The sequence below is a fragment of the Paralichthys olivaceus genome, chromosome 18, assembly GCF_024713975.1.
Source record: "Paralichthys olivaceus isolate ysfri-2021 chromosome 18, ASM2471397v2, whole genome shotgun sequence".
In the NCBI taxonomy this organism is placed as follows: domain Eukaryota; kingdom Metazoa; phylum Chordata; class Actinopteri; order Pleuronectiformes; family Paralichthyidae; genus Paralichthys; species Paralichthys olivaceus.
In genome coordinates, this window is record NC_091110.1 from 5,134,611 (window position 1) to 5,156,152 (window position 21,542).

At 41.1% G+C, this 21,542-nt stretch overlaps 1 protein-coding gene across 3 annotated transcripts; it reads right to left on the minus strand.

The window, feature by feature from the left end:
- Positions 1–26: 26 nt before the first annotated feature.
- On the minus strand, positions 27–21,542 carry tnpo1 (transportin 1). 3 transcript variants are annotated; one of them, XM_020082050.2, is made up of 25 exons: positions 21,411–21,542; positions 21,188–21,311; positions 19,233–19,308; positions 18,408–18,557; positions 18,057–18,163; positions 13,201–13,334; positions 12,222–12,303; positions 11,399–11,521; positions 11,060–11,178; positions 10,690–10,750; positions 10,283–10,451; positions 9,926–10,078; positions 9,585–9,810; positions 9,237–9,408; positions 8,851–8,937; positions 8,658–8,765; positions 7,876–8,034; positions 7,689–7,776; positions 7,503–7,601; positions 7,273–7,368; positions 4,851–4,926; positions 3,900–3,999; positions 3,718–3,792; positions 3,295–3,434; positions 27–3,205 (listed from the first exon to the last, which is right to left on the minus strand). In XM_020082050.2, exons 2-24 carry the CDS (start codon positions 21,290–21,292, stop codon positions 3,327–3,329), a joined length of 2,673 nt encoding a protein of 890 aa, XP_019937609.1. In that variant the 5' UTR covers positions 21,293–21,311; positions 21,411–21,542; the 3' UTR covers positions 27–3,205; positions 3,295–3,326. The 3 variants fall into 3 exon arrangements, 2 of the variants coding, with proteins under 2 accessions (XP_019937609.1, XP_019937608.2); XM_020082049.2 differs by having other exon boundaries at positions 21,188–21,314; positions 21,411–21,531; XR_011239226.1 differs by lacking the exon at positions 4,851–4,926 and having other exon boundaries at positions 21,188–21,314; positions 21,411–21,531.

Here is a 21,542-nt window from a genome sequence, read left to right on the forward strand (position 1 = left end):
TAAATGTGAGAAAATACAAGGCATAATAATGTAAACAATTTATTGGAACAATGTACAGACTCAAGCAATGGTAACCAGTCACACTCACTATATCATCTTACAAATATTACAAAATTACTACAGTACAATATAGATTCTTTGCATGATCCAAAATATTTGGTGGCCCCAAAAGTATTAATTTTAAAATTCAGCAGCTTATTAAAAAAACTCAAACCATGTCTATCAAAATGATGTCTTTGCTTTTATTAGCAAAAAAGATGAAGGCAGATCGTCTAATCAAGTTCGAAGGCTAAATGAGAGTACAGGAGTTCTTTGACAAGACATTCCTCAATATTGGTGGGTGTTTTATAAAATACAAATTTTCAATAAAGCTTTGTAGAAAGTCAAACTTATATTTTCAAACATCATGTTCACAACATAATGTTCATAAGTTATCAACCTATTTCTTTGCTTTCTAGGCATTGCCTGTTTCTTTAGATACAGTATACTGTATATCTATTGCAAAACATCAACCAAACCTATTTGCTCTCAAGGCATTGTGTACACATTACACTAAATATTTATCGTAGTCTGATAACAATCACTTTAGATAAAAGGTACATAAAGTATGTGCAAGTTTCCAAATTATTCTTCCCTCCTGCGTTGCAGTCGCAGTAACATTTGACAGCTAGCTGTGTTTCACACATATCACACTAATGTCAATTCACACCCACGGCTACCCACTTTTAATACGAGGGGGCAAGAGTTTTACTTATCTTCAGTCGTTGAGAGGAAATGGATAAAGGCGTGTACACATTGGGGGGAAACGATGAAAACAAATAACACTGAACACAGACGACCTGAGGTTAACACGTAGAAAACACATATTCAAGTAGTGACACACAACTACAATGTATAGCAGCAGTCAAGTCAGAAATACAGCACACAGCAGGGCTGGGGGGGGATTGTTTCGTGTGTTTTATAGACTCTACACTCTTTCAATGACGGACCAACCGGACTGTGAACACACACACACACACCCCATCAAGCTGTGATTACTCCATTGTTTTGCATGCCAAACAGCTGGAATGTGACAGACAAAAATCACATCAAAACACAAAATGATGTGGCACATTTAAGTATTTGCCTCTGTATTCCATGATGAATTATGTCCTGAATTTAACCCACACTCACCCCATTAACATTAAATCTAAGAGACTAGTTGTATATTTCACATGGTATAAGTTTATCGGAAAAACTAAACTACTTTTAAAGTCTAATAACCCAATTGCATCAAGATACTTATTACTTAATACGTATTGCATTAGGTAAATACATTTTAGCAGCAATAGTTTATTTATTAGCTGTGTTAACACTAGAATCATGTTCCGAAGGGTTTGGCTACAACTTCAAGCTATTAACTTCAAGCTATTAACTTCAAGCGCTTTTAATTTGAATTTTAAGTGCATGTTATGTGCATCACATAAGGTTAAAATACTGCAGCTATTACTCTGGCCGGCAGAGGAAAAATTACTGGCTGGGCATTAAGAAAAAAACGATTAAAAAGAATTCCTCTCGTTCCAACCCATCATGGAATACATTCAGCCTATCTGTAACTGAAACACTTACACACTTAATTAAATATAACAGCGCAAAAACAACCAGGGACAAAAACGTTGTAGTTTCACAGCTTTTTTTTAAACTATACATCCAGCTATGGGGGTCAAAGTTAAGGGAGAACACTCCAGCAAGATTTACGTGACGTTATAACTGTCCCAGTGTTGCAACACCTAAAAGGTTCTTTTTAAACCTTGAATTGAAGCTCCCCTCCCCCCCCATAATCCCCTCCCCACTATATGTTGGGGTGTGAGGGGCCACCAACATGCAAGAGATGAAAGCATCCAAGTACCCCACGAAACACAACCACCCAAAACATTACACAGTCATCCTCGAGATCATGCTTTTAGCACAAGAAGCCAAAACAACCAAGAACGAAATTTCAGTACATTGAGAAAATAAAACATATTCAACATTGAGTTGATGGGCTGCGTGGTTCTGCCAGAAGTCACTAAAGACGGGATTAGTGTTGTGGTTCATGTCCAAGAAACAAAAGGTGACGACCGGCTCAGGATGTCAACCTGTGTGCTTCTCCTTCGCGAGGCTCAGCCAATAGAAAGGATTGTAAGCATCTAAAGCTCTGATATGCTTGCTGATGAAGGTTCATGTCACATCCACACCACAAGATCAGACTGAGAGATTAACTCCACCTTAAGACAGCCAGGATTTTCTTCTTTTTTTTTTTTTACTTGTAAACCTGGTCATGCTACTTTACAGCTGATTGCTGTAATTCTCACGTAGAGGAAATAAAAAGTACTGTAAGTAAATAAATTGCAAGATCGAAGAAGAACCTTATTACAGGGCAATGACGGCTGTCGAACGCAACGCACATCACTAATATTCTACAGCTTTTCACAATGTTACAAGCATGCTACCTATTCCCAGAAAAGCTGCCCTTAAAACAAAATCTTGTGCTCTCCAGTGAGACAATGAACAGCGTTTGCCCTGCTAAACAATAGAAACACTGAAATTATCTGACAAATATATAGATGATAACTTATTCTTTGTGATATGCAGCATTGTAAAATCACTGGCTCCAGAGATGGATCCACTATGATGCATTCTTATGCGCTGATGTTCCTTAGCTTTAAGCTACCCTTCTAAAGAAAATATATCTTACTGAAACTTCACTGTGTTTACTGAGAATAATCTTCAGTTTCATTAAACTGCCATGAGCCATTTACCTGGCTGACATCATTTTAAATGTGTGACTGCTCTTCTTTCACTTCCTGCACACAACATTTCAAGACACAAAAACTTGTAAAACAAATTGTTTTCTCCGTATTTCCTCACATTTCTTTTCAGTAGTTTGGTTGACAGAAAGCAAAGTGTTCGGAGAAGAAATAGAGAAAAGAAAACTGATTAAGATGTGATTAGATGAATTTTCCTCCCATGGTAAGGTTGTTCTGCCTGTCCCTTTCCCCCTGTTGCCGGTGCATAGAGGGCTCTGAGCACTGCAGCTACTACCTCCCTCCCACCCCGTCCACCAGGTCAGGGAGGGGTCCGTACCCCTTCCCTCCCCTCAGCAGGCAGACCCTTCCCCCCAGTAAAGGGTAACATTTTCCCTGGGTAAAAGAGGTTCCCTAGTTTGTCTCCCAAAGTGAATGACCTGTGTGCAGAGAAAAGAGACGCATCATTAATATACTGAAATCATTATTTTCAACAATATAAAACCAAATCACAGGGAATTGAACTGACCCCAGCGACGAGGCACACTGCTCTGGAAACAGTTACACCCCATAAAAGGTCGCCAGCCGCTCCTTCAGTGGCGCAGGGAACTGATCTGAGAATCGCCTCCAGTTTTCCTCACCCACCTGGTTCTTGAACCCATGAAGGATCTGAAATTGAACACCAGGAGTTATTTCATGCTAATTTACAACCTTTTCAAAATAGATCTTGTGCATGACAGGATCACTATGAATGTCACACTGCCAGTCCTCCACTAGGGGGCACACAGAGCAACTTAGTGAATGACAAAACAAATGAATAAAAACCATATGAATCCTAAATGAGCTTTGGGAGATGTTATTTAAAAAAATAAGATGAGTCCATTTTCAGATGTCACTTGAGTCGTAAAGTGATCTCAGTACAATTCAGCAAATTGTCATTTTAAGCATTTACCTTGTAGAACATGTCTCTGAGATCCTCTTTGGGATTTACCCAGGAGGCCACTGCGTCACAGAAGAATATAAAATCCTGTTGCAGAGAAGAGAGGTGAGGCAACATTTTAACTTCTAGAGACATTAAAAAAAAAAAAAAAAAAAGCATAATGACCACGCTGCCATCTTAGTGCTGGATCTCACCTGCACTACACCTCCCGGATTTACACTGATCATAGTGCAAATTCCTCTGAACGCAGAGTCTTTCTCCTCATTGTCTCTTATATTTCGTAGAGAGGTGCACCTGACAAGAGGGACGGCCAAATTTAACATGAGACGGATCAAAAACCCTCAAGTAACAATTTTAGAAACTTGTATAACAACCATTACAAATGACTAATGCTAATACCTATATATAAATCAACTCACTAACATTTTTATTTGTGACAAATTCACAAAATGATGATTAATGTTTAGGTGTTATCTTTCCTTATCTATAAAATACAGTGTCTATAATGACCTGGGATAACAAGTCAAGCATGCACACAAAACAAATTAAGTAAAACTATTTCTTTATCTTAATACAACTACTCTGAGCTCTTATAACTTCACTTTAGTCTGAGCAGTGTGGTCAGCACCTTTAGCACCTTGAAAATAACATTACTTTTTGATAGACTGACTACAGAAGGTTTTGGGGGTCACTATGGGACAGGCACATGCAGCTGGGTGACTACTAAATGAGAAAGGGATTTAGGATTTGCTTTTTTGCATCCTTTCTCATGTTGTTGAACCAGCAGGCATGTGACAAATCTGATCCCATGCATCTTTTAGGTTGTTAGCAACAGTTAACGATGACAAAAAAAACCTTAAAACTAAACAAATCAAAGTGTAATACATGAAGGTGCTACTGAGGCAAAAACAAAATCACATGTAGGACCTAAAAGAGGACAGGGTTAGTCACATGGTTGGCAATGATTACGAACTGATAACAAATAAAAAGAGAAAAAAAAAACAACAGAAAAGACTTCTTTTGAGAAGGAAAGTGAAGAGAGAAGGAGAGCAACAGGGGAGAAGAGGAGAGCAACAGGAGACAGCGAGGAGATCGGAGGAAAGGAGAGAGAAGATGAATTAAATAAAAGATTGAATAATACACACCAGGGTCTTATAAACTGCTGTAGCATGGGTGCCACCTCTTGAGGACAAACGTAACCAAGACGACCAATTGTTATTGCTAAGGTAACGCAATCACGGTTACACACCACCAAACGCCAACCAAGACATGAGCAATGAGGAGGGGGAGGAGAAAAATAAAGAAAAAACAAACAACTCAGAGACATAAATCAACAGAATCTGTGTATGAGAATAAACAGAAGATTTCACTGGTGTCGATTATTACTGCCCGTCAGTCACGGGGAGGAATGTAAAATATGACACTCTAAAAAAAACATACAACACGTTTAAGGGAGAACACATTGACAGCTTTGACAGGACATTCATAGAAAAAGGCAAACAATGTCATCTGCTTTCAGAAATCATATGGCTCAAACAGATTGTGTAATCTAGGAGGAAACTGATTCCAAATCAATTAGCTTGATTTAAAATGTAGGTCTGACAATTACGACACAGGCTCGCTAAGGTGTAGCATGTGTATGTGACTGGCAGAAACAACAGCAGTTCACATGAGAAATTTCTCCCTTAAACTCACAAATGTTAATTTTCCATAAGAAACAGAAATGTTGTTTTTTTTCTTGTTCATTTGAAAAGAAATGACAGATTACTCCAAGCCAACTACATGGAGGGAGACTAGTATCCAGCACAGCAGGTTCTTATGAGGCAGAGAGGAGGGAGGACCTAAGTTTAAGAGACACAAAACTATGCAACATTCTCATTAACAAACAGGCATTTATGAACAGTCCAATGACACATGCAGAAAGCAGATGGTATGCTCATTAGAGTACAGTTCAGTGCAGGATCAGCTGATCACAGTCAAAATGACAAGTGCTGTCAATTTATCGCCACACCCACTCCTACCTGTGGTCTTACGTGGCTTTTTAAACCAGATTTCACTCATAAAACTGGTTGTCACAGATCTCTAAAGAAACAAACGTTAGATTTAAACATGGCCAAAACACAAGATTTTGTTCATTCATTTGTATCATTTGGCTTCACTGTCATGTTTTCAATCATCTACATTGAAAACAAGCAACAATAGTCCAAAGTAGGGATGGGCGATATGACCTAACATTAATATCACTGTATCTGTATCGGAATGGTGTCAGATCAGTGTGGCAGGTTAACTGCATGCTGCATACTTTTTGTTTTCCAATGTGAGTGGGAGTGTGGAGGGAGGAACTTCAATCGAGACACTCCGGCACAGCATAAGGCAACCGGGCACGCCTGCCTTAGTCCTGAAGCATCCACAGTAAAAATGTACTGAAACCCTGTGACTGGAAACTGAGTCAACAGAGTTTCCTCACCCGGGGCTACCTCTGTGTCTCCCTCTAGATCCGACACTCCACTAATCTCTCAAAGCTTAGACGCTACTATACAGCTGAAATAGTGATTGTGTTTTACTTTCTAATATAATTAGGGTGTTGATTTATCACAGTGAAGACGATATTACACAATCCATGTCATGGTGCCCTATCACACTGGTGATGACAATGTCGCCGGTATACCGCCCACCCCTATGTGAAAACATTCACTGGGTCAGATAAGTTCTTATAAAACTAGACTTGCGTGACAGTGCTATCAGCGTTATCATGTATCCTGCATCAAACATTGGCCATTCTTAACAACACTTAACATCTATTGGCAGATATGCATCAACATTTAAAGAACAGTAAATAAAAGCAACAAATAAACTGACAGCAAACAAACAGGAACACATCTACAGAGTCCCTAGTTCTTTTATTTTGGCAGGTTACACTTCACCCTTGAATCTTTTTCTCAACGATCTCTGACTCATCACATTATAATTTCCAATTAGTAAAAACAAGAGAGGAGTGTAACCCTTTTTAGAAGAATGCTCTAGGCTAGGTGCCCTACATTTAGCCAGTTCAAGTGTTCTCGCGATCATTCACGAGTAGTTACTGTTAAAGTGTTGGGTAAATATTGTCTGAAGTCTTGTGCTAACAGTTAACTGTGTAAGGCTGGGAACTCACTTATCTATGTATCTCACACACTGCCTGTGCTTTACCTTCTGTTGTTACGATATTCTACCTCACTCGATGGTGCACAGTCAGCCACATTAGTTCATCCCAAGACCGGGCACTTACACGGCTCGCTCGATTCAAGATTGTCCAGAATTTCACACCAGGGCTTGCCCAGGGTTTCATTAACTTAGATCCCTGTTTGCAGGGACAGCACTGCCAGGTTGCAAATCAGCAGATTAAATATTTTACATTCTGTACTTTGGTGAAACCAGCAAAACCTGTAAGGCTCAGGGCTTGGGAAGGGCAAGACAGGCACAGTAGTGAGTGTGGTGAATCCTGGCTGAATGGATCTGAGTGTGTGAGCACCTCCCTGTGCATGTGGTGAGCTGGCTGGCTAGCTCAGCACCGCCACCGAGTGGTACCTGTGTTTTCCAGCAGAGTCTTTGGGGTATTGGGCCTGTTAATGATCTCCACCAGCTGGTGCAGCACCATGGCAATGTATGGCTGCATTTCAGGCCCTGTGAGTGGAGAACGGATAAGCAATGACGGACAGAAATCTGTCGACCACGCACTCTGATGATTGTATGTGCATAACACAATGTATAGGACAAAATAATATATTATGAATGTGTGGTAAACTTAAGGCACTTACCCATTTGTATAGATATCTCTCCGATCGCCCATGTCGCATTGTTGCACACTGATATTAACTCTGGGTTTAAATTAGTGCCCAGTATGGGCATAAAATCAGCTGGAAGAAGGAGAGCAAGTAAACTTAGTGACAAACTAAAAAACGTATTGCCAAACACTGTTTCAGAATCAGCTGCACAGAACGTACCGATGCAGGGTTTGACGTGCTGGAAACAAGCCTTGGTCAGATCCCCCAGCAGAGCAAACGAACTCTGACGCACTTCGGGCATTTTGTCCTGAACAGATGGAGTGGACAACAAAAGGTTTAACAATCGAGGTGACTGTATCAGTCCATCAGGTGAGTGACATGTTAACGCACTGTGACAGCTCCTCACCTGCATGCACTGATACATGAGAGTGAGGATGTTGCTGCGAGCAACTAGCTCCTCAATGGTGCCTCCCAAACCCTCAGCAAGTCCACTGAGAAGATCCAAAGCCACAATCATGAAATCTTTGTCAGGGGCCTCATACTGGTCAGGCTGTGACTGGTGAAGCTACAACATAGAAAAGAGGGTGAGGGTTCAAGTTAAATCTTTTTATAATTATTGTGAAGTCAAGGTCTGGAGTTATGGATGATGATGACCTATTCTGACCTTATAAATATTGATATCCTCATAGTGAAAATAAATAATTACCTACTCACATCTCCAGCAGACAGAGTAACATCAGAATTCATTTGTATTCATGTTTATGTCCACCTGATGAATGAACTGAAAGTGATTTGTACAGATAACGACTAAAGCTGATTTAGGACATGCACTGAACTCCAGATAATCTCCTGACATTATCCGGAGGGGCTGTAATGTCCAAGTGAGAGGCTCCGGATTTCAGAGTTTCAAGCTGCCAGTCACGAGAAGATGTCATGAGAGCTTTTGGTAATAAGAGCTGAAGCTGGTGTCAGTGTGCTGTAATTAAAAGGAGTCATCTCCTCCTGCCTCTGTCTGCTGCACCATCCCTCACTTGAACACTGCAGGGATTTCTGTGTTGTTGTGAAAGTGTCTGAGAGGAGAATCTCTCGCATTGTTCATGTGTGAAAGTCCGGACCAAATTGTGCCGACATCCTTCTGAGTGTATGCATGTGTGTGTATCTACACATTTAAGGGACCTGTGCTCTCACCATGGCTTGAGCGAGGGTTTTTTGGACCAGGTTTACACAGCGCTGGTACACAGGCTCACAGTAGGGCAGGAAGCCACTCTGCAGGGCCGTGGCTACTGACGACAGACACTGAGGAAATGATTAAACCATTAGCTGTTAACATCACAGGACTAACACCAATGACACAGGCAGTATGTGCACATTAGAAACTCACTTCTAATAAAGGGAAGAGATCTTTGTCTTCATCTTTCAGCTGGTTCCATTTCTGGATCAGTGGAGGCATCAACATCTGGATGTACTCCTAATAAATGACAGATTAAAATAGTCTTCACATATACACTGTGTGACAATAAGAAGTGAGGATGATAATTACAGGCATTAAGGTATTCACCCATACATTCAAACAAATAGATATAGAAAGCATGGGGAGGGGGTCAATTGTTTCTCTGCTGGGTATGACTTCACTTAACAATTGAAAGTGCACTTTCCACTACTACAAAAGTAAAATGAGGAAGAGGGAATAAAAAGTGTTAACGTGCTAATTTTACAATCACACAGAAAAGTGAAGTGAAACAGAGTCCATCTTTCTGTTCTACATACGGGTTTGTTCAGATGATGTCCCACTGAGTCTGCCAAAGTTCCTATGGCGTCATAAAGAATAAGCAGATTTTTGTGCTGGTACTTGCTGAAAGCGAACACCAGCGTGTCCAGGATGAATGCCAGGTAGGGCACCAGCTCTGTACAGGCCTCCTCCTCCAGTGTGGCAAAGGCACTGGTCAGGAGAGTGGAGAGAAGTGGAAGAGGAAGAAAACACTGTAAGTATTATGATATATTATATGTAATAATATTAATACAAATCTGTGTGTATTTCTGACTCCCAAAAGGACAAATGTGCAACAATCACAAAGCAGTACAGGGATGATATTTGGCATTAGAACATGGGTTTACCTGCAAGCAGCCTCCTGCACACGCTTGTTGCTGTCCAGAATACGTTTGAGCAGCTCTGTCATCAGGGGCTTCAGGTAGTCATCTGGGGGCTGGCTGACAACCCAGTGGGCGTAGCGGCTCAGTGTCCAGCAGGTGATTGAACGGACCAGGGCCTTCTTGTCAGACAAACACTGGACAAGATGGGGGATGAGCTCAGGCAGGTATGGGATCATGCCCTGCATACAGCCTGGAGACAGGGATGAAAACAGTGTCAACTCAGGCTGATTCCATACTCTGAGGGGGACTTCACTCCCTGTGATTTGTCTCCAACTCTTTCCTTCCTCTCTTTCTTCTCAACTTACCTTCAGCTATGGCACCCAGCACAAGGATGCCGGACTCTTTCACCACCCACTCTGGATGGAAGAGCAGCTCTTTGAGAAGTGGAAGAATGTGCAGCAACAGATCATCCCTGAACACGTTGGCCAACACGTCCAACGCTGCTGCTGAACACTTACCTAATGTTTGAAGAAAAGAAGAAAGACATACACAAAAACACAGAAGTGGACAAACATCATACAGACAACACGGGTACAGACATACAAAAAACAAGTTATCAATACATGAAAAAGAAGGGAGACCGTTTAAGAGACAGTTTATAATCTGTAAGGAAACAAAAGGCTGACAGAGATGCAGACAGTTCCCAGTGCACAGACACTCACGCAGGTTCCAGTCAGAAATTGTGTCATCATCATCCAGTTCGTCATCGTCATCGTCCTCTTCCTCGATCCCGTCACCCTCATGCTGCTGGGCAACTGTGCGTGACCGGTGGAAGCGTGGTCTGATGTCCTGCTCGTTGTCGGGAATCGCTTCGTCTTCCTCAATGTCGCCCTGATGAGGAAGTGCAAAAAACAATCATGACCACCAAAGAAGTTCAGTCTGATTGTTCACAGCCATCAGGTTTGTATTTTATCATTCTAAAAATGTTTGCAGTGAAATATATAAAACCTTTGTATTTGTACAAAAAACAGTCACACAAACAACTTAATTGAATATGTGTCATCCTGAGTGATGGGCCAATTCATCATGTTTCCTATACAGGTACAAATACCAGGCTATATAAACTGACCTTGAGCAGGATGATGTCAATCTCAGAGTACTTCATCCCGTTGACAAGCACCGGAGTGAGCCTGGAGTGGACACCAGAAGGAAACATTATGAGAACAAAGGGCAAGGATAGGTTGGAGGCCATACGTAATCACTCACATCTGATTTGTGCTGTGGTACAGTTTAATGTAGCAGTGTGGTGACAGATGTTACAGCTGAGGTCAACAGCCAAGGTTCTTAATCAGCCGTCCTGACAAGGTCTTCAGATAGAAACTGCCAAGGCTACTATGAATCAACAGCTTTCGATATTAGTATTAGAGTGTCACTGTGTGTATTATCAGTAGGTGTGTGTGTGTGTGTGTGTGTGTGTGTGTGTGTGTGTGTAATCTTACTGGGAAAGGTGTCCACACAGCACTTCCTTACACACTGGCTGCTCCGCCAGAGTAAGCCAGAACTCACAGGCCTCCAGGGCAACATTTTCATCTTGGTCCTGAGTCCTCAGTAGCATGTACTGAGATTAAATTAAGAGAAAATTAATTCAGGATTACATACGTTTGGCTTGATACTACTAACTGTATGTTAGTAGTATCAGTTCATTATTATTGGTTATCATTTGGTCTTTAATGAGAAGTTATGATAGTAGTAAAAATATCTAAATATTTTCAATAAATACAGAAAATCATCCTTAAAATACCAATGTTGAACTCTCATTCAGTCCCAGTCTCACTCACCTCGATTATGTTATGCATGTGAGGCAGGAGACGGTCCAGGCGGACCTCAAGCAGCATGACCAGAGCTCTGCACACGTTCTTCCTCACTTCTGGTTCCTCATCTGTTGCCAGTGCAAACAGGTTCTATATGACAATAAAAGGGTCAAAAAGTGAAGTGTGTGAAACAACAGCTACCACAACAACAAATAATAACAATAATAACATCAACAACAGTGAAGCTGTCATTTGTATTACATGTGAGTAACAAACTGTGTTCTGGAACAAATGGAACAGTGTAAAAGTCTATATGGTAAGATATCCCTTTATATCCACATGCAGATATTTATCTTATGCTAAGTTCTTATCAAGTGTTTTGTATTTTGCACTTATAATGCTTACTAGTAGTTTGATATAGTGTAGATATACTGTGTCCATTTGTCATTGTTATAATATCTCAGCAGCTGATCTCAGAGGATCAGGATAGTTTTAAGAATAGTTTACATGTTAGGATACATGTTTACATGTTGCCACTAAAAGCACCAAGATTTCAACCAAAAGTTCCTATAATAACAACATAGTATCTAACAGTGCCTGCTTTTAACCCTGACAAAAAAAAATACATTTCACTGTTTTAAAGATATGTTTTGTCTTTCAAATCTCTAACGGAGATTAATAATTTGCATACAGCTTGGAACAGGCACGAGTGGCTGTATGACGCAACTAGCTGAGAGGTAAACTGCAGACAAATTGTCTGAGTATGAGCTGTTAATTACCAAAACAGGATGAGAAGCAGTTTGTCTGCATTGTGTAAATATAGCAACAGATAAATAACAGTCAGACTTGCCTCGATGAAAGAGTCGATGTGTAGCATGAGAGCCTGGGTCCTGCTGATGATGAACTGATTGACGCAGGCGATGGCATGAGACCTGTAATACAATAACCACCACTTTAGAGCACACCAACAATTTTACCTCACATGTTGCACGCTATGAATGCAGCCTCTGTCTTCTTCTTTGCTCCAGTGACACTAATTCAAGCTTCAAATATGAGGAGGTCTTTTCCACAGCGAACAGAAACTCAACTGTACATTTACAAAGACCTTTAATCTAGTTTGTGTATAAACTGTACATGTGTGATTAAATTAATCTGCTGCATAAAATATACTCACTAGCAGATCTGTTCAAGAGCATCTTGTAGTAGTACTCTTGTAGCAGAACAATGGACTGATAATCATGCATCATGAATATAATATATCACTATAGCGAAAGTAATATGTTTACATACTCAATGAAAATTAATTAACCTCCATTGGATGGTGATGACTGACAGTAAAAATGACATTTAAACAAAACTATCACAGTAGCTGTGCTAAACGTGCCTGTTTGGAATGGGCTGTTTGATTGTCTCGTGTTAATGCTGCGGAGCTACTTCAGAATTATTCCTGGTGATTGGTGCTTCCTCCTCAAACAGTTCTGCACTATACTGTCACTGTTTATTCTTTGTGTGCTGGACGTTGTGTGCAGAGTTTTGACCCAGTTGAAGACTTCTGCTGTAGTTTATCAGTGGAAATAGAAGAAGACATGCTCAACGCTGTCCACTGACTATAGGCACACTGCACCCCCCCACTGATTTCTGGGTTGCCCATCTAATTTTTATTAACACTGAACATCCGAATTGCACCACACTCTGCGCTGCACTTCCTCGGGCAATTTACAGTGCATATGTGCTGATTAGCTGAATGGTTCGCAAGATATGCATTCCACATACAGACACTAGACAGAATTAGTAGGTAGATGGAAAGCATTAGAATTTTTTGTTTATACCTGATCTTCGGACTGTTGTGCTTAAAAAACTGTAGGAACTTGGGGATCATGACGTTGAGAGGACGATCCAGCATGTCACTGTCCAGGATCTCAGCAGAGTCTTCACAGATCTTCTGCAGGGCTCCAAACGCTCCCTGAGGGATGATGACAAAGAAGAACACTTAGAATAACAATAGAACAAAGGGATGAAATGAAATCCTCTGTAAAGACAGACTTCTCACAACTACCAAGCAGTTACACCACAGCTACTGAGATGCTATAGCTTATAATAGTTCTGTTGGTGATTCCTAAAGGAAGAAAGACTAAGGTGGTTAAATGGGTTTATTTTTCAGTTCCTTTTTCATATTGTGCTGTCGTCCTTCTGTGTTTTACAATGGGTTCTAAACATGTTTTATGATATATGTATATGTATATTTTGCGTATTTGCTCCCTAGTCAGCACATGTATTATAATCCTATGTACTGTAGGTCATATTTCTACAGTCTGAAGGTTATTGGAGCAGGAAGGGATGAGCCGACTGAACACAAACAGTTGGCAAGCAGTCAGATCTAAATATACACACACTCTTTCTTAATATTAGCTGCTTGATGGATGGTTAGTATGCATGCTCACGATATGCTGCAGACTCTAGCGTCTCTCACAAAAACGCAGTCTGAGGATCAGATATAAGAAACAGCAAAGCCCCGACTCCGTCGCTGTCTGAAATGTGTTCCCATGGCAACCGTTCTCACGTCTGCATTCCGTTCAGATGACAGACACAGAAATGTCTCAAAGAGAAAGAAAAAAACATGGGGGTGCGTCGCAGGATGGAGCAAGATGAGGATGTTTAAGGCGGAGACTGTGTCAAGGTCACAGAAGGCGAGTGGGAGTCAAAGGAATAAACCATTTTTCCCAAATAGGGAAACTAAATATGATTTAAATGTAAAAAAGCTAAATGTCACAAGATTTAACAGACTAAAACACTAATAATTCCAGATAAGTCCAACTGCATGATTGTGGAAAAAGGTTTAATGTTTTTAAATTACATCCTTTAAAATCTATCATTCATCTGACAGAGGATTAGAATTTTTAAAGCAAATACTGACAAAACAAAATAGTGAGAAGATTTGCAGCTTTTTCTGTTTGAAATCATTTTAAAGTGAATATCTTTACATGACAACATGAGGAGCATGACACCGGGCCGCTCCCGCTGATGTCACAACATTATATACCGTACGTGTTTGAGCGAGCATGTGTCAGAGAAGGGCAACGAAATGGGAGTGGCCTTCAGGCATTCCAGTGACGCTGAAGTGTAATCCTCCCTTCAAGTCCGGCTACGGAAGGTCATTAAACTCGAGAATGTAAGTCATACAGATGACAGCGAGCCGGCAGCCGGGGCAGAGAGAGGTATGTCAACTACACATCTCCTTTCAGACCCCTCCTCTGGAAAAACCTGAATTATGGTGCAGTTCACATGAGCGCAGAGGCGAGCATTTATCCTTTTGGAGCTGCATCAAACTTGACCCTCACAACACCATTACAACCACTTTCAAACTGCCATTAATCAAAACAGTAAAAGTGCTCTCAGGCAAAACCTATATTAAGCCATCCTCCAACACTGCACTTGGCATCCAACACACCTGCTCGTGTCTTTTTATAGAGCACGCAGAGAGGAGGCATGGTGGGACAGGGCACTCCTTCAACCCCACGACGTTATCGGAGAACTGGTGTTGATTTGAAAGGAATTTATAGTATGTAATGACAATCATTAAAAATAAGTCAATTGAAACTATTGAAATCTAAGATCTATTTATGAACATAGTGAAATTCAAGACAACGTTTAGTACAGCCAGGAAGGTTTCCCAGAAGTTTGTATACTTCCCCGTTATTAAAGATAAGGAGGTTGTTTGTAGACAAAGTTATCAGTTCCACGTTGCTCTGGTTTGTGGTGTGATAATACTTAATATTGAAGAGAAGATAACACATGGTGGTAATAACAATAATATAGCTAAAACACCAAAATAGCCTGTTTTAGTATTATAGTATAGTTTGTCTTCCCAAAAAAAGTATGTTTTTAGCTGAGATTTAAAAGATGACACCGTCTCAGACAGCCTTCTTTCCTCAGGCATGGACCCTGATGGTGAACCCTCTGATCCCACCCGGTTTTCAGCCTAGATTCAGAAAGTGACAGCAGACCTTTCCCCAAAGATCAAAAGCTGCACAGATGTAAATAGGGAATTAAAAGATATGACAGTCTGGGGTCAGACCATGAAGAGTCTTAATTATCAATCAAATCTTAAAAATCAATCCAGAAACAAACTGGGAGCCAATGTAAAAACTATCAAACAGATGTGATGTGATCATATTTGCAGTTAATAGCCTAGCTGCTGATAATTAACTTAATGTATTTGCGACCTAGTACATAATATTTTAACACATTTTAGACTTAAGACCGTGCAGAAACCGTGTAAGCAAATAAAATACTTCAATCTTAGAATAGGTTAAGAGCTACACACCATAATTACTATATAAACTCACAATGAGTATAACTCGATTAGTGATTAGGATGATCTTGCATAGATCTATGACAAATTCATGATGGTGGGTATTTAAACTGTTAACACACTTCCCATGGCTTAGATACCAGAATGCTCCAGCAGCCAGTAAAAATATTCCCAAAATAGATATCAAAGTCTTGGTGATGGCAGCAATGGTGTGGGTTATCAAGGGGTCTCTATGGCAACAGTGAACACCTTCAAAAATAAATTTGGAGCGACACGGGTATTTGCTGTTTCGGATAAACATGAACGAGAGCTGCTGTGGAGTTACCAGAGTTCATCGTGGTTTATAAACAAGAGGGAATTCTGACTTCTGTCAACCGCTAACTTTGCAAAGCCGTACAGAGAAGGTCATTGTCCACAACAAAAGACATCTAGTGATCACATAAAGTGGAAATGCATTTTACTTAACACCATTGTGTGAGCCCCCCCCAGCTTGCACAGATTGAAAACTGAACGGTAAACTAAGGTTTCGCCACTGAAACATTTGTTATTATCTGTGACCGTGCTGGATTAGCATGCAGGTTATAATGGAAAAGAGGAGCAGGACTAAACTGTCTTTAAAATTCAGTACAAGTAAACATTTCCAGTTTCAATCAAAATTGGGTGAAAAAAAGAATAACACAGCACCAACAACATTATGAAACTTTTTGTGAAAAAAATTATATAATTCTGATCATAATATCACAGCATGTAATATTTACATCGATTATATATCCAGAGGAGTCTTACTATTATATTGCCACATCCACTTAAACAAGACTAGACTCTCTCAAAGACAGTGAACATAAACTTGGTACGCACACACACACACACACACACACACACACACACACACACACACACACACACACACACACACACACACACACACACACACACACACACACACACACACACACACACACACACACACACACACACACACACACTCTTAAGGATCCTCTGCAGTAAATAGCTGACCTAAATCTCAGCTTCTGAATGAGCTTCATAAGAGCAGCGTGTTGTGGTGCAAGAAGGAGAGACATTTTTTTTCCTATCACACCACTTCTTTAAATTTCAGACAATCATGTGCACATTCCTGCTCCGAGCAGTGATGGGTAATCCTGCAAGGGTACATTTCAAATGCCCTTCGACGCGGCTGAATTTAGCACGACAGTTTAACATGCTACTTAATTTGTGCATGTTCTGCGGGGGAAAAGCATACGTCTTCTCTAACATGGCTGATGTCACAGGCACATGCAGCTGACAGCATATTAACAAGCAGGGAGTTTATGAGATTCTAAGTATGGTTAGGGCCCCATTACACTGATCAACTGATCCGATGTCCTCCAGTGGTGTATTTATCTACCATTACAATGCAGTAACTGTACAAGAGTAGATATCATCATAAATTGATCAACGACATATAGCACTTAAACTGAATATACTGAAGAATAAATGATATTACACTGTAAATCAAATATGGTCAGTGTAGATATAATACAGGAAAATTATTGTTTAATGAAAAAACATATTTGCAGTATAAAGACAGCACCATCTTGTTTTTTGCTAATATGCAGATTTTTGAAAAGCTATTCAGTGTTTCAGATCAGAAAATGGGGTCATATGGTTTTCTGGTCAAAATAATCTGTCGTTGAGGCTGGTGCTCCAGCTGTGAGACTGCCTTCAGCTCATCTGGCCAGCAGGATACTATCCAGATGCTGTTTTATAGCTGAACCAGCGCTCTTTCCTTTCCACAGTAAATAAATAAACAAACATGCTGCACTGTGTGCCTGAACAGCACAAGTGAGCTGCAACATATGTTCACAAAGGTGCATACATTTAATCTCTACCTCTCTCTCACACGCACGCACGCACGCACACGCACACACACACACACACACACACACACACACACACACACACACACAGGCATAGAAAAGGGCTGATGCACATTTTTTTCCAATGTACTGCACTGTGCACAATAACCCAAGATTAGGAATTTAGAACTACTGTAATGTTGCAGAGACCTGAATACCAACAGTGCAGGGCAATATAAAAAATTACAGTCAGCCAGTCCCACTTTTGGTCTAATACTTGCCAGTTTTGCTTTTCATGGGGCCATTGTAATATTAGAAACATGATTAGATCATAAACTAAGAAGGACGCTTTAAGGTTTTCTATTGCAAGTCAAGAATTAATGTCTGTCTGAGGAAACATTTCCCTTGTTTGTTTAAAATGACGAAGCCAGAGACCAGACGCCATGGACAACAAAATCCACATATAGAACAATGAACAACATCACAAACCATCTACTACAGCACTGTTTGTCCTCACCTCACATGTGTTGTAGTCCTCCGAATCCAGCAGCAGGCAGAGCTTGGGCAGAAGTTCCGGCCAGTTTTGTAGCTCTCCTTTGGAGGCAATCGTGGTGATTAGGATACCTGTGACGAGGAAGGGTTTACTGTTAGCTACACTGGTGGGACACAAGTACAAAGAATAGACCGGTTGTTGTGTCATGCAGTCTCAAACAAATCCAGAGTCATTCATTATAAATATTTACTGTATTTTTATTGTGACAGTATGTTATGTCTGCAGTATCTGGTGGATCATTTTCTTTAGCAGCTTGCAATCTTATGGGGTTAGGGTTAGGGTTAGCGATCACGGCCTCCAGTGGATTGAACTTACCCACAGTGGCCCGGATAAGGGGAGAAGCATCTCCAATGTTTTGGAGGCACTCGCTCTTGATGAAATCAGACACACCATTAGGGAAGTTCTGATAGTGAGCTTTCACATTGTTCTTCAGTATCAGCCCACTCAGGGACCGCGTTGGCTCATCTTTTTAGGGTGGAGAGAAGACAAAAGAATAAACTGTAAAGTAAACACACTGGTGGAGTCACACCTTCAGTGTTTGCGTGTGTGAAGGTCGTTGACTCAATGATTGAATTGATAACAGGATTTGACTGCCTTGAAATTTCTTTTCATTCAACCCAGTAAGATTCACACGAGCATCAGAACAGAATCTAGAAGCTTTTCAGCAAAGTGATAAAATAATCCTTGAAAGTAAAACAAAGGGACTTGTTAACAAATGATGGATAGCTGCAAGGGCTATTTGTATGAACTGCTGCCAATATAAATTGAATTTTAAATTGATGGCTTCATTTTTGGACATGTTTTTGTTCCTGAATATGCGACGTTTCATCTGAACTATGAGAAATGACTTAACACCACTTAACATGTGGGTCATCTACTGTGCAGACAGTCAAGCCAAGAGTTGTATGGTGCCAGGAATTAGGTTTAAAATTAGAGTGACCCATATTCTTAGTGCCACATCATCCTTAGCAAAGATGCCACCGGGGAAGCAGAGTCATGGCTCCACAGACCTGTCACTGGGCAGTTACATAAAAAATGACATGTCTGTGGTCCACACTGTCCGGTAGCGTCTGATCGTCTCGGAACATGGTGAAGATACAAGAATAGAAGTCACTGAAAAAGACAAGACAGATTGCTTACCTTCTGATTTTAACTTTGTCAAAACAAATATTAAATAGTTGTTGAAGTCTGGATACTGGTTGAGCTGCTCCAGTCTCTAAGGAAGGTGGTTGAGGAAGACAAGGTGCCAACTGTACGTGCAGCGTGTTAAAAGGCTGTGAGCACATTACCACAATCCATAACATGGTAATTATGGCAAAAACGGATTTGTTTCAGCTTTAGAGATCTAGAAAGAGCAGGTGTTAACGTTGTCGAGTGTTGGTGCACATTACACGTAACAGTGTAATAGCGTGTGTGAGTGGGAAGTCGGCGTATGTTGATAGAGGGTCATAAATGTGTCTGAATTTATAACTGAATGCTGTATCTACCCAGCCTGATGGCATACTTAGGGCAACATCAGCCTTTTGACTATGAGTTAATGACTCATGCATATGAAGTGTTCCATAAGAAAATGATTTAGGATCAGCATGCAGCCGGATGACATAAAACATAAGGACCAGCAGCATGGAGCAGCATGGGAATAATTGTCTTTCATCCAAAAGTGTGCGGAGACTTCTGTGTAACACTACAGAACATTTACATCAACAGTGCACAACATGAAATATTGCTACACAGCCATAACACTTCATATCTTGCAACCAGCATTTATTCCTGCATTGGCCAGCGCCACTGTTTTATTGAATTTCATTTCAAGGTCTAGAGCTTGCCAATTAATCCATTACAGGGGTGGCCACCGATGCGATCGCATGTCAAAGAATTTTGAATTGAATTTAATGTGGTAGAAATCTGAAAAGCCTTCTGTAATGTTAGATGGAGCAAACGGCGATGGTGTGTGCTTACCAAGTTGGCTTAATCAGCCACACAGAGACGATATATAATTTACATTTCAATTGCAATCTGTATATTCTGCAAAAAGATAAGAAACACCTGCACAGAATTCTTGTCTGGTTTGTATTGCCCTCTCACGAGAAGTTTAAATGAATTTCAGATGCTGATGCACGAATGAGTCAATAATTTGTTGAGGGTTGCAGGTATAAATGATTTTCCTTCTGTTTGTTTCGTTTTGCCCATCGCTGGAGGCGACTTCAATTGATAATAATGTAGTGACGCATACATAAAGCATTCTGCTCCTGTATGACCTTGTCCAATCACCTCTTGACACATAGACTAAAGCCTTTGTTTGCACTTCTTACATTTTGTATAATGATATTTACTACTAAATCCACACTGATGTATCATAGTATTTGCATAAGTGTTATTTTACCAACTGTTGTGTGTTGCATGCTCATCTTTGTACAGTCTTCTGTTGTTTTCTTGTCTTTCAACTCTGATCTGCCAAAGCTCTGCAGACGTGAACCAGCTTTAAGATAGAATCTGCTCAAATGCATCAAATGTTGACATTTATGTTTTTTTCTACAGGACAAAGGTCCCTTTCAAATAAATCAAACAGTGCAGCCACTAATTGGATACATGAGGATTACTGTTCTGCTCCTCAATGTCATTACGTCATTATGACAACATGTATAACATGCTAACAACGGTCTGATCGCTTCCGTCGCATGTCAGACTCCATGCATCGCTGCAGACTGAGAGCTGGACGCAGCACTCCCACCTGAACATGAGCTCGTGGAGGATAAACAATGGTGTCGCATGAATTCACCAGTACTGTTTACTGCCAGAGGACAAGGAGAGGTGAGGGCGGGCAGGGATGCGACCAACCGCTGGAGGTAGAGAGGGTAACTTGAATTAAGCGGATGCAAACACACCAGTCTAACGTCACAAAGGCACGGCACGGCCCTGCTGAGCCGACCGGACACAACACAAAGCAGCAGCCGGAACCGGAGCACCTGCGTACCAGCTTCTAACGGTAACCACCCGGCTAGCCCTGGCTACCGTTAGCCTGTTGAGTCTGGCAGCGCAGACGAGCGAGGCAAACAACGCGCTGTCCTCCGAGTGCGGCCTCGGGAGAAGGATACTTGCTGGACGGACCTCTGCGTGGACGTGTCCGGAGACTGGGACTCTTTGAGCAGCTGTAAAATCTGTTGGAGTCCCTGCTCGTCTGGCTTCCACTCGCACTCCATCTTGCTGCTGCTGCTGCTGCTGCTGCGGATGAAGGAGCCTCGTTAGCTAACACTCTGGATTTGTCATTAAACGCCTCGTTCAGATCAAAACACGTAGATTCGTGAGATGTGAGTTTACCTGATCGCACCGAGTGAGGCTGACTCTGTGTGTGTGTGGGGGGGGGGGAGGAGTGCGTCTGTCTGGCTCCTCAGACGGGGGCCTGTTCACCCACATCCGCTTCCAACAAGCTGGAAAAAGCTGCGGGTCACA

What these genes read in the sequence shown, in the direction of transcription:
- tnpo1 (XM_020082050.2), bottom strand. Translation starts at nt 21,292, where the DNA reads ATGGAGTGCGAGTGGAAGCCAGACGAGCAGGGACTCCAACAGATTTTA. An exon ending in GACAAAGTTAAAATCAGAAG is followed by an intron (nt 18,558 to 19,232) that starts GTAAGCAATCTG and finishes CACCCTAAAAAG; the next exon opens with ATGAGCCAACGCGGTCCCTG. An exon ending in GTGCAGGAGGCTGCTTGCAG is followed by an intron (nt 9,409 to 9,584) that starts GTAAACCCATGT and finishes TCTCCTGACCAG; the next exon opens with TGCCTTTGCCACACTGGAGG.